Below are 13,796 nucleotides of genomic sequence, written 5' to 3'. Positions count from 1 at the left end.
TATAAATGAAGTTCAATTTAATGTTTTAAATGCTCTACCTCAGGACTCAGCTATACTACTCTTAGACAATATAACCAAAGGATGCTTCACCCTACAAGGACACTTGCACAACTATGTTCATTGCACCTTTATTCATAACAGCCTCGACAGAAGAACAGATAAAGAAAATGTGGTATTTACACAATGGGGTATTTAAAAAAATGATATAATGAAATTTATAGGCACATGGATGGAACTAGAAAAAGCCATCCTTAGTGAGGTAACTCAGACCCAGAAAGACAAATATGACATATATCCACTGATTGGAATATATTAGCTATTAAGTAAATGACAATCAAGCTACAAAGCACAGACACAGAGAGGTTAGGTGAAAAGGAGGGCTCTAGCAGGAATACCTGGGTCTCCCTGAGATGGGGAAATAGAATAGATTCTGCAGTTGGATAGGGGGAAGGTTCCGGAGAGAGAGAGTAGAGGGCGGGATGACTGGAGCAGGGAGCATTTGGGGGTGATATGGAAACCTAGTGCAATGGAAACTTCCTAAAACCTATAAGGATAACCCTAGCGAGAACTCCTAGTAATGGAGGATATGGGATCTGTACTGGCCATCAGTAGCCAGGCCAGGCTTCTAGTTTGGGGAATGGGTTACATTCAGTTGAGTTTTTGGCTGAGGAGGTCTTATGGAGATCCCTAAACCACCCAGGCTGACACTAGGATAGACGGTTGCTCTCTGATGACTGACAGCAGAGCTCTGTTGCCAAGGACAACATCCACTTAGCATATTGAATGTAGAGAGGTTGATCTGGTCCTGCCTTGGAGCCTTTACCACATGTTCTATTCTTTTTGGTGTGGGAAAGAAGTCTTCAGGTGTTCAGAGAAATCTGAACACCAACAGAGAAAACAAAGAAAACAAAACCCTCTACCTACAATTTGCAAGATGTGCTGATGGCATTTGGTAATGAAGGACTTGTGGGAGTGACCAATTAATGTCTGGTTTAATTGAGGCCAACCCCACAACAGAGAACTCATGCCCTATACTACCTGGATGGCCAAGAACTAAAGCCTGGACAGCCCAGAGACCTAGAGTAGAACCACAACCAGGAAAAAAAAAACCCAATGAAATGATTCCTAGTGATATTCTGATACACTCATAGATCAGTGCTGTGTCCAGTCATCATCAGAAGAGGCTTCCCTTTGCAGCAGAGGGGCACATGTGCAGAAACCCCCAGTCAGACATTATGTAGAGAGAGGTCCTCCCTGGATCCCTTCACTCATAGCTCAGGGAACCCCATGGAACAGGGGAAAGAAAGACTGTAGAAGTCAGAGGAGTGGAGGACACCAGGAGAACACAGCCCATTGAATTGATCAAGCAGGGCTTGCATGGGCTCATTGAGTCTGAAAAGACAAGCACAAGGTCTGTTTGAGCCATAACATATTCTCTGTGAAAATGTTATGGCTGTTAGCGTGGCATTTTTGTGGGATTCCTAACAGTGAGAGCAAGAGCTATCTCTGACTCTTTTGCCTGCTCTTGAGACCCTCTTCCTCCTACCGGGTTGCCTTGTCTAACCTCGATATGAGAGCTTTCACCTTGTCTTATTGGATTTCATTTTTGTCCTGTTCAGGTGATGTCTCTTGGAGACTTGCTATATTTGGAAGAGAAGAAGTGGATCTAGAAGGGAGGAGAGATGTGGGGAAAGCTAGAAGGAGTGCATGGAGGGGAAACTGTGGATGAGATGTACTGTATGAGAGGAGAGTCTATTTCCAACTAAAAAATATTTTAAAATGAAAGGAGAAACTCATCATATAGTATACAGATTTCCCAGAAATTTAACTCAAAGTGGGCTGTATCTGGAAAGTTGAGAAGAACTGTCATTACCTGAACACTGGTCAGAGTTGTGTACTGGTAAGCCTTGACCACTAGGTAATTAGCTTCCAAGTCTATGAGTCCCAGGATCATATACTTCCACCATCTTCGTCGTAAAATTGCCAGGAGGTTTTCTTCTCCTGTGTTGCAAAGTTAAGAAAAGAAAATGGCTTAAGTTCTTACATATAACCACATTACACAGTAAGAATTCTAAATCATTACACAATCGTGTACTTACATATGCGTATTTTAAAATCACAAACTTACCCAGTATTTTAAAGACTCACATACTTTACTTAGGACATTGTTTTCCTGGTCACTTCTGGGTCTCCAGATTAGTTTCTAACCAGAGTAAGACTAAGTAGGTCATTGCTTACCATGGAACATTTTCTTATGTATATATGAGAGAATAATTGTGTCATGAGAAAAGTGAAAGGAAAATTGTTCGAGAATCTTGCATTGCACAAAAACTCAAAATATGCTAAATTTCAAGACTGTGCTAAGACAAATACAGACAAAAAAAAAAAAGCAGCCAATTGGAAAAAGTTTGTGTGTGTGTGTGTGTGTGTGTGTGTGTGTGTGTGTGTGTGTGTGTAGGTCTATAGTAAGACTCCAAGATGCAATCCATAAGGTTCTTTTGCTTGACTAGCCATTTTAATCTAGAGATGTGTGAATGATGTGTAGACAGAAAAGGCTGCCACTCCACCCTTGTCTCGGTGCTGCCAACAATTAATTCATTATCTTGTCTTACAGTCATAGCCCCTGAACAGACTTTAGATATCTTCATTCTTATTTTTATATCTATTCCAAGGCTAGATAAGCCTTATTTGTTAAAGTAGTCCAGTCATGAGTACACAGCTCATTTTGTATCACAATGTTGACTATACAGACGCTCTGAGTGACTAGTGATGGTGTATATATGACTTATTGAGCAAACAAATTACTTCAAAATATAGCCGTTTAAAACAAGAAATATTTATTGTGCTACAGTTTCAAGGCGGGGGGGGGGGGGTCAAGAATCTGCTCGGTGAGCTTAGCTGGATGCTTAAGGATTCAAGACTTCAGTAAGTTTCAGGCAAGCTGCCAGCTGGGGCTGTGGTCTCATCGGAAGAACTGATGAGGAGGAGCCTTCTGAATGAACAAGCCCCTTCCTTTGGCTGTTGGAAGCGTCACCACAGGAGACTTCTCAGGGTGCTGTCTCAAATTCACACTGGTGAGTTTACCTCAGGCGATAGAGAGTGAGATTAGGTTTCACACAGCCTCACCCCTCAAAATGACATTTCTACTTTATTCAATTCTCTAGAAAAGTGAAGTACAGCCTCACCCAAGGAGGGTGGACTTAAGCATGTGGACAGCAGGAACCAGGAGCATTGGAAATGCCTTTGGAAGCTGCCTACCGGTGTCATGTGTTACTGATGCCCAAGGACCCAAACAGAAGCACATACCGTCACCTGTCTCCCGTTAGACCAGTCTTGGAAATTTAAAGATCTTGTTTTTTATGAGTGGCATTTCCAAATTTATAAAGACTCATGAACACTAAGTTTTTTCCAGGTTAATGGAGGCTGCACAGGTATAGGTTATGGCTAGTTGACATCAAAGATGCATACCTTGACCTTTGCCACACTTCTCACAGTTGAGGCTCCTATCATGCTGAAAGTCTTTCTGTCTTAATGGGAAATATATCTTAACACATTGGCTCCCATTCACTCTTCAAAACTATATATATATGTACACACACACATATATACACCTACCCCTACTCTTAACTGTGCAATGTTCAGTTGCTTCTGTGTAGCTCTTTCAGACGATTGCGACTTCTTATAAACTGCTTCTCCACAGTATTGAGGGTTTTGGGGGTGGTAGCAGCATTAATGCTTCACTCACACCTGTGTCTATAGCACTTAACATACTAACATATAGTGAGGGTCCGTTAAATGTTTTGAAATGACTGAATCAAAGATCTGAGAAAATGTGAAGTGCTATCTATCTGAAGATGTCAAGACCCAGCTGTGGAGTGTGAGTCGCTCTCCTGGTTTTGTAACTAAGTCCACAGCCAGAGGATGTGATCCCAGAATTTTTCCTCACAGTGCACCATTTCCTCATATGTGCCTTTGTATAGAACTTTGAGCTTCTTGTCTACATGTTGTATAAATCCACACATATGCCAAGACACATACACACACACACACACACACATTTTTCGAAACAAGGTTTCTCTGTGTAGCCTTGGCTGTTCTTGACTCATTTTGTATACCAGGCTGGCCTCGAACTCACAGCGATCCGCCTGCCTCTGCCTCTCTGAGTGCTGGAATGACAGGCATGTGCTAGTGCATCCGGCAAGATATATTTTATAATCAACGGCTCTCAGTATCACTTAATACGCCTATCATATGTGGAGCTTTAAAAAAGGCCAATGGCTCAGAAATTTTAATTGGTGTTGAGCAAGGAAGGGGTGACCTCTAGACTAACATTGAAATACAGCATTTACAGTTTATTAATGGCCAATGGCCATTCTTAGAGTGACTTGAACTAAGACTGTCAAAAAAAGATACAGGCAGAGTATGGGAAAGATTCTTTGGACCAGAGAATGGTATGAGCATACATACATTTTCTGTTGTTTGAGTCTTTCTAGGTGTTGTTCCCTCTTCTTGAGAACTTTTGGTCATTTGAATGAGATTGGTCCCCATAGGCTCATATATTTACATGCCATCTGATGAGATGCTATCAAAGGATTATGAGATGTGGCCTTGTTGGAAGATTATGTCACTAGGAGTGGGCACTGAGGTTCCAAAGGCCCATGCCAGGCCCAATGTCTGTCTCTCTTACTCCTGCCTGTGGGCCAGAAGCTTCCAGCTACTGCTCTAGCCCCGTGCCTGCATGCGTGCTGCCATGCTCCTCGCCATGGTAACAATGGGTAACAATGACGATAATCGACTAACCCCTCGAAACTGTAAGCAAGCCTCCAATTAAATACTTCCTTTTATAAGGGTTACTTTGGCCATGGGGTCTCTATCCAGCAATAAATAGAGCATTGGGTAGGACAGAAGCTGGTACCAGGGAGTGGCTTGCTGCAGTGTAGACCTGACTGCACTGCCTGTTGGTGAAGCAGTAGGAGGATGGGCAGTGGTGCCGAGGACAATGTGAGCAGCGGGGACCCAGTTGAAGAGGTTCCAGTGGAGAAGAGTGTACGTAAGTGGCCAAGCGACTGTTCTTATGAAATTTTGTCAATGTGGCTTCTTTCTGCCCTTGTCTTATAAACTTGCCAGAGACTATGTTGAAGAGTTGTGGAAAGACCGTGTTGGCAGAGGGGGTTTCAAAGCATCCTAGGACTGACTGTATCACGTGGCTATTCGTGATCACTCTCCTGCACATCTATAATGACAAAAAGCAAACAAGAAGAAATACACAATGCACAATTTAAGAAGAAAAGGACACCAGAAGATGTAATTTTGGAAGCAAGTCCAATGCCCAAGAAGATAAAAAGGTTAAAGAAAGGCCTCACTCAAAATGGAATAAAGAGAATGGTCACTTCAAGACAAGACACCACTCAGCCAAGCTTCCAACTTGTGAGCAGGAATTAACGGAAATCTCAAGCAGCAATGGAAACGTCAACAACAGAAAGCAGATGCAAATGTTTGGGGGAAAGGAAACCAAGTTCAAGTCCCATTGAGCCGCAGAAATTGGCAGCTTTGGCCATGTGGTTTGGGATTTGGAGCCAAAGATACCAAAGGACTGAAGGGCTATGGAATCGTCTTCTTCAGTTAAAGAAAGCTGCTGAGGCCAGGCACGTGGCAGGAGAGTCACTGCATAGAGGTAGTGAGAGGCTGTGGCCTGAAGCTGTGAATGGGAAGCCTGGATTATATTAGAGATCCCAAGATGTTGGAAACACCAGAGTTGTGGGATATCTGCCGAGGAAAGCTGCAGACCAGGTGTGGGACCAACCCAACAGAGAGAAGTGTGTTGCAGTCAATGAAGCTGAGACCCTAATAGCACCTTGTCATGGGGCGTGGAGATGCAGAAATTGAAGTTGGACTTGCTGGTTTTTGTCTTGATTTGGTTCAGTATTTCGTCACTATGCTTTCTCTTTTCCATCATGGAATAGTAAAATGCATATCAGTTGCATTGTATGCTGGAAGTATATAATTTTTAATTTTATTTCATGGGGGTTACAGCTAAGAAATTGCCTTGAGTCTCAGAAGAGACACTGGACTTTGAAACAATGTTAGGACTGAAAGACTATGAGGACTTTTGAAGTTAAATAAATGCATTTTCCAATGTGATAGGGCTATAAACTTGTAGAGGGCTAGAATATGGTGCTTGAAGCACGATCAGCCCCCATTGGCTTATTTGCATGCCAGTTGATGAGATGTCAGGGAAGGATTAGGAGGCATGGCCTTGTTGGAGGATGTGTGTCACTAGAGTGGTCTTCAAAGTTTCAAAAGTCCAAACCAGGCTGCAAAGCTCTCAGTTACTGCACTAGCAGCACATCGCCTATATGCTGCCACCCCCCTTGCCATGATAGCAATGGGCTAAACTTCTGTTATAGTTACTCTTGGTTGTCAATTTAACTATGTTGGAATTGACTAAAACCTAAATGCATGGGCCTATCTATGATGAATTATTTTTCATAATTAAATAACTTGAAATGGGAATACACACCTCTAATCTGGATATTTGAGTTGGGAAATAAACTTTCAATCTAGATCTTTGAGTTAGGAGGGTCCACCTTTAATTTGGACCACACCTCTTGCTGGCACCATATATGAAGGACATGAAAGAAGGAATCTTTCTCTCGTTCTCTCTCGCGCTCTTGCTCTCTGCCTACTCACTTTACACTCTCACTAGCAAGTGCTTTCCATCACTGGCATTAGGGCCTACTTCTTCAGGATTCCAGCACATACTGAAGAGCAGCTCAGACAACCATCCTTATGGACTGAACTACTACTGGATTCCTGGACTTTCTACTTAGAGGCAACCATTGCTGCATTAGCTGGACCACAGCTATTCCTCTTGAGAACCTTAACTAATACAGTCTCTGAAACTGTGAGCAAGTCTCCAAATCAATACTTTCTTTTTATAAGCATTGCTTTGGTCATGATGTCTCTTTAGAGCAACAGAACCCTAAGTACTCTTCCTCTAAATGAACCAGCACACACTTCTATCAGTAAGATTGGCACTCTTTCTGCTACTCATTGCACTGGGACTCCATGTGATATGTTCTGTTAATAACTGTGCTCAAGCCACATACAGAACTTATCTTTATTACTCATTAGGTTAGTCACAAGTTGAAGAAATTGGTGTGAGTTTGGTCTTTATCTCCAGGACCCAACAGTCCACATCAAATAGTCAATAAATAATATATAAATAAAATTTATATTTAGTAAACTTCAGAAAGGTTAAGTACCACTAAAATTTGGGTGTTAAAATACAACTACTGGGTATATTCCAAGGAGTGGAATAGCTGGGTCTTGAGGAAGCCCTATTCCCATTTTTCTGAGATAGCACCAGATAGATTTCCAAAGTGGCTGTACTAGTTTGCATTCCCACCAGCAATGAAGGAGTGTTCCTCTCTCCCCACATCCTCGCCAGCATGTGGTGTCGCTTGAATTTTTGATCTTAGCCATTCTGATGGGTGTAAGATGGAATCTCAGAGTTGTTTTGATTTGCATTTCCCTGATGACTAAGGAGGTTGAGCATTTCTTTAAGTGTTTCTCAGCCATTTGATACTCCTCTGTTGAGAATTCTCTGTTTAGTTCCAAGCCCCTATTCCACTCCTTGGAATATACCCAGAAGATGCTCCAGCACACAACAAGAAAATTTGCTCAACCATGTTCATAGCAGCCTTATTCATAATAGCCAGAACATGGAAACAGCCTAAGTGTCCCTCAGTAGAAGAGTGGATAAAGAAACTGTGGTACATATACACTATGGAATACTACTCAGCTATTAAAAACAAGGAATTCCCGAAATTTGTGGATAAATGGATTGAGCTAGAAATGATCATAATGAGTGAGTTAACCCAGAAGCAGAAAGAATCAAATGGTATATACTCACTTATATCTGCATACTAGCCCAAGGGGCATGTCCCACGAAAGCCTTCACTTACCAGGAAACTGGGACAGAGGGGAAGGCATCCTATTGGGACTCTAAATGAGAGACGCATGGGAGAACAGCAAAATAAAAGGATCCAGAGGGTCCTAGAAATCTACAAGTAGAACAATATGATAGGCAGATTTGGGCCCAGGGGTCCCGCTCAAACTAAGGCACCAGCCAAGGACAATACAGGAGGTAAACTTTAAACCCCTTCCCAGATCTAGCCAATGGTCAGAATATTCTCCACAGTTGAGTGGAGAGTGTGATACGACTTTCTCACATACTCTGGTGCCTCACATTTGACCATGTCCCCTGGAGGGGGAGACCTGGTGGCACTCAGAGGAAGGACAGCAAGTAGCCAAGAAGAGACTTGATACCCTATGAGAATATATAGGGGGACGTAATCCCCCTCAGGAACAGTCATAGGGGAGGGGAATAATGGGAAAATGGGGGGGGGGAGGAATGGGAGGATACAAGGGATGGGATAAACATTGAGATGTAACAAGAATAAATTAATAAAAAATAAAAATAAAAAAAAAATACAACTACTGCAAACATTCTTGTTCCTTCCACTGAAATAGCTTTCTAGTTAAAATTATGAGAGTGACAAGATTCATTTGGTAAGTTTCTGACGCTAATACAATGAATAGAGGCCATAAAATTGTTAATAGCACATTTAACCTCAAAGCGTCAAGTGTAAAGTCACAGGTCGCTTTCCTTGTTATTTTACATGATGAACAATTACCAAATTCAGAGCGTACAAGCCACGTTTCAACACACACTACTAGAAGCCCATGTTATAGAGATGTTACTTGTCCCACTAACCAAGAACATATCCAAGAGCCATTCATTATTTGGGTTCAGATGAATGATGTGTTGCCTTGCTAGTCTGCTAATAACAGCTTCAAGGAAAGGCACACTGTGTAAATGCTTCCATGATGCTTCATTTGATAGCCCTGCAAACACTCAACAGACTTGATTAGCAGAATTATCCAAGATGGAGGGAGACTGCTTTATTTTTGACAGAGGAAAAAAAAAATCCACAAGCCTTAAAAGGATTTATCTACCTGTCTCACACTGCAGTAAAATAGGCCATTAAAACTTTAAAGCAATGGCAATATATTCATGGAGTCCTTGTGCTAAAGGTCCCTCCAAACCTCATGACACAAGGCCATCCATGGGAACATAATATACTTATAATTGATGAATGTGACTGCTTTGAAATCTCCTCTGGATTTTATTTTTATCAACTGTAAAGGATAATGAAACCTATACACAATGAATGTAATCATAGTTTGGTATTTAAATGTATTCTATTTGTTATTGTTTTATTATCTGTATGATTAAATACAGATAAAAATATTGAATACGAAAGTATTAATGCACTCTCTAGCTTGATTTAGAAAATGCAAATGTTTTGTGGTGTTTGTTCCAGATCTTTTGTGAGCAAGTATTATAGATAAAATTGAAGTCCATCCTCTGCCCCTGACTGATTCTATTTCAGATCAGCTATTGTATGAGACTTTCCTGGAAATTGTTGAGACTTGGGATGTTTTTAAGACGATTTCCCACACCAAACTTTCAACTAGTGTCAGATGGGAGGAGAGTCTTATAAAACTACAGTCTTCCAATGGTTTTGATTAGCTTAAATTTAGTAAGCGGGAGGAAATAGCTTGGGGCTGTGTTCCTAAGACTTTTCGGTAGCTTTTCCCCCCAACAAAATGAAATACTAGAGTGAATCCTCTTATGTAAAATCTTGGATTCATTTGAGACACATTCCAATGTAAGAAACTCTCAGACTTGGATTAAAAGTAACACACACACACACACACACACACACACACACACACACACACACACACACATACACACACCTCACTCCTTGTGAAACAATGAAAATGTAGGTATTTTTTTGTCTAGCATAGTGTCAAAATTCTGTGGTTTATCCTACAAGTTGCTATCATCAGGAAGATGCCTCTTACAATACAAAATCCTGCTCACTAGCTAAAATCTTTAGCGGTAGGTTAGCTGGGGATGCGTTGGGGGTAAATGCTTTGATTTAAAATTATCTAGGGCAATCATAATGAAACTCTGTATTAATATAAATCTCTCAATTTTCCTAGGGTGAGCCTGCTGAGAGGAAAATGTATTTGTCCTTTTTAATGACAAGACTATTTTCCCCTTTTTCATCCTATTTTGTGAAAAGTGCCCCATTTGCCTTCTGGAACTATCCTGTAATTGGCTCTGATGTCTCAGGACATTAGGCAGATGAGCCTGTCAGTTTTGTGAATTTTGTTTTGAACAAAGAGCTATGTAGCAGCTAATGACACAGGATGTAAGGGGAAGAGGCCAAAGCAGGCTTGCCTCTGGACGTCAGCCACTTGCTTCAAAAGACAACATGACAGCAAGTGCCAGCCTGAACTCTCGAGGGCTGACCTTGAGCTCTGCCACTAGAGCATCTGTCATGGTGGACACAAAGGTTAGCCCCAATGTGGGAAATTAACAGGAGAAAGTGTGAGTGGGCCAGATGCCTGATAAAGCAGTAAGCTGGCTGGCTTGGTGTCCCTACCCACGCTCCCATCTACCATTTCAGATATCCACCAAGGCCACTTCTGTTAACTGTCGTTTATTTTTCATGGAATACAATTATCAGGTACTGTGCCAGCAACAACATATGTTCTTTTTCTTATTTGCCTGATGCTTTAAAGTCTGGGTTAAAAGCATGGAGTCAGAGACCTCTATGAAAACAGTGGCTGCCACTTACCAGGCAGTGTCACCCTGGGAAACTGTGCTCATTTATAAAATGAAGCAAATACCATTTACTTGGAAATGTGGGTTAAGTTGTGGTGGGGGTGATGCATATACAGTATCTAGTTTGCAGTAAATACTGGGCAAGTGATCACAGCTTTGTTATTAGCATTCCTGTGAAGAAGATATTTTCAGATTAGAAAACTGGAGTTAGAAGAAGTTAGATAGTTTTTCCAAGGCCTGGTCTGATTTCTTTTTATTATAAACATTTACTTCTCTAAGAATGGTACTTTTTGTCTACATGGAAAATTCAATGAAACAAGCCAGAAGTGCTTCCTATTATTTTTTTTTCCTGAAATTAAGTTCAGAAAAAGGCATTTCATGAGCAATGCAATAGTAGTAGTGCATACCATCTCTCTCTCCCTCCCTCCCTCCCTCCCTCTCTCTCATGTGTATGTGTATTGTCAATGGAAAATATTAAAGAGTTAATTTATAGAATTCACTTAAAACTATATCAACCTACTGGCAGTAAGTACCATAACATGGAGATTATCATTATCAAATACACTTTTTTTTTCACTAAAAGAAACAATGGCCTTTGGGGAAATGGCTGATTACAGATGTGGGTGAAGAAATGCAGTACACAAGCTGAGCCTAGAACATCTTGTCACACAGAAGAGAGAAGGATCATTCCACAACTACAGTGCTTTCTCAAGAAGATTCAAGGGCCAACTTGAAGAACCTTTCAGCTGGAAATAACCAGGTTGGCAAACATGCATGGAATTTGATAAATCCATGAGCTTTTGATGAATTACAAAACCACCAGGAACCACCACCAGAAAGATACTGGAAACACCAACAAAGAACAAGACCTGGGTGCTGCTGGAAGACATTGGTTAAACCAAGGCACGATTTTGAAAACCAGCATACAAAGTGAAAAGAACAAGTCCTTCCCCCTTCTCCCTCCCATGATTCTGTGTGAGATCCAGCACTGAGTAATCATTAGATGAGAGGCTGCCCTTATGATAATAATCTACCTAACAAAATGAATGCTCAAAGTGATGATTAGAACATCATAGCTTGTTACCTCCTTATGAGTGAGTGGAAATAAGCCTTGACACCAGCAGTAGAGAGAAAGAAACAAACAGGCATAGTGTCTCTTGACAAGAACAAACAAACAAACCAAGAAACCACCTACACGCTGCTATATGCATCTCTATATCTGAATGAGTCCCTGTGCTTAACTGTCATTTTAGAAGACACGTGGGAGGGGAACATGCCACTGTACACTAAGAAGATTCAGTCAGCAAAATCCAGATTGTGAGCCATGTCATAACTTCTCTACTTGGGGCTTGCTCAGCTGAATGATATGAACTGAGGGCTCACTAGAAAAACGCATAATCTCATCAGCACCCAAACTTACTGAATGCATTACCGTGTTTTTTTCAGACTATAAGACGCACTTGACCATAAGATGCACCCAGTTTTTAGAACAGTAAAACAAGAAAAACAGTAAAAACAGCAATTGGACCATAAGGCGCACTCTAATCCCCCTACACCTTTTTTATGGGGAGGGGGAGTGCATCTTATGGTCCAAAAAATATGTTATGTGTCTTTGATCAAGTCCTCAAGATTATTTGAAAGGAACTTGTCATATCGGTCAAGAGTTTCTCAGGAAAAGCACTGCGTTAAAATGGAAGAGAAATTTTTAGGTTGAAGGAACACAAGGAAAACGCCAACCTCCTGACATATGTGGTCATTGTTTGCATCCCAACCTGAATAGACTAAAACATATATATTTGTGAGACAACAAAACACTTGAGCCTTCACAGGCAATTCAGAAAGGTTGTTTTTAAGTTACTGCCTTTTAGAAATACACACTGGAATAGTTACAGATGAAATGCATGCTGCCTGAAACTGCTCACAAAAAAGGTGAGTGGTGAGAGTGAGAGTAAAAAGATGCTCTCGTCCATCAGTTGCATTTGTTTCAGTCGAAATGTTGCTGGTGGGGTTCAACATAATATTCTGCCTCCTTTTCTATTGTTGTAAATAAGAAAGTTGCAAAAGAAAAGACTGCCATTATGAAGAGAGGGTCTTGCCAACAGCAAAGCACTGGCTGGAACATATGAATACCAACAGTGGCTTTATCTTTGTGTTTGTAGACCTCACTCCTCCTTACTGTGGCCTTGAGTTATAAGGCGTATTATATGCTTTTTAACAGCTAGAAAATGCAGAGCTTTGAATCACATTCTGTCCATGCCCTTGTTCTATTCTTGGAGGTCAGGATGAATATTTGACAACATTTCTGGCACAAGCCTTGACAAGCTCTTAATGGCTAAGAACCTCTTGCTCATTCCCCGCCTCCTGTTTGTCGTGGTGATGGTACCGTGCCCTTGTGCCCTGGGAAATAATGTCTTGTCCTTGCAGCTTCCTTTACAGGAAGCACCTGTCTACCTGGGGGCCACAAAAGTACTTGTAGGGAATTCTTTGGGCGGTGCAGTTTCTGTAGAAGTTACCAGAGATTAAACATACTGCTGGGATGTCACCCTTTCAGCTGTTGGCTCTGCTTTCTTGAAGCAGGCTGCCTGAAAGATAGAAGTACCTGAACTAGAGTGTATCCAGCTTGGTGACAACATATTCATGGTTCAAATATGACTGTCTATAACGATAGAGGAGAAGATATAGAGAAACAAGCTAGTATCCGAAGAAAAGCCTCTTGTATTCTGCAGCAAATGCATTGGGAAGACAGATACTGCAGAGGCAGACAGTACAATGATTTTTACAAGATATTCACAAGCCCTAATCATACATGCAGGTACAAATCAAGTATTCAACAATAATAAAAAATATTTTGGAAGCAAGAACAACAATAAGTAAGACAATTTAAACTTATTTATAATATTAAGAACCCTGTTGTCTATCTAATTATATAAATGTATACTTGATGATTACATCATATTTTGTCATTTCCTTCCCAGTTTTGTTTAGTCTGTTTTTAAAATTTGGGCGCTTTTAGAACTTCCAATTTCTAGGCTCCACCTCAGACAGGTCTGGGCTGGGACTCAAGAATCTGGAGTATTTTTAAAAGCCTCTT

The 13,796-nt window shown here is 41.1% G+C and overlaps 1 protein-coding gene across 1 annotated transcript in view; it reads right to left on the bottom strand.

Moving 5' to 3' along the window:
- The window catches only part of Slc35f1 (solute carrier family 35 member F1), a 404,539-nt gene that overhangs the window by 84,105 nt on the left and 306,638 nt on the right, over positions 1 to 13,796 (bottom strand). The window contains exon 3 of the mRNA XM_051164601.1: positions 1,874 to 2,001. Coding sequence (XP_051020558.1) covers positions 1,874 to 2,001 — 128 coding nt within the window. The remainder of the gene's footprint in view (positions 1 to 1,873; positions 2,002 to 13,796) is intronic.

The sequence above is a fragment of the Acomys russatus genome, chromosome 21, assembly GCF_903995435.1.
Source record: "Acomys russatus chromosome 21, mAcoRus1.1, whole genome shotgun sequence".
NCBI lineage: Eukaryota > Metazoa > Chordata > Mammalia > Rodentia > Muridae > Acomys > Acomys russatus.
This window is presented reverse-complemented; position numbering and strand designations above follow the sequence as displayed.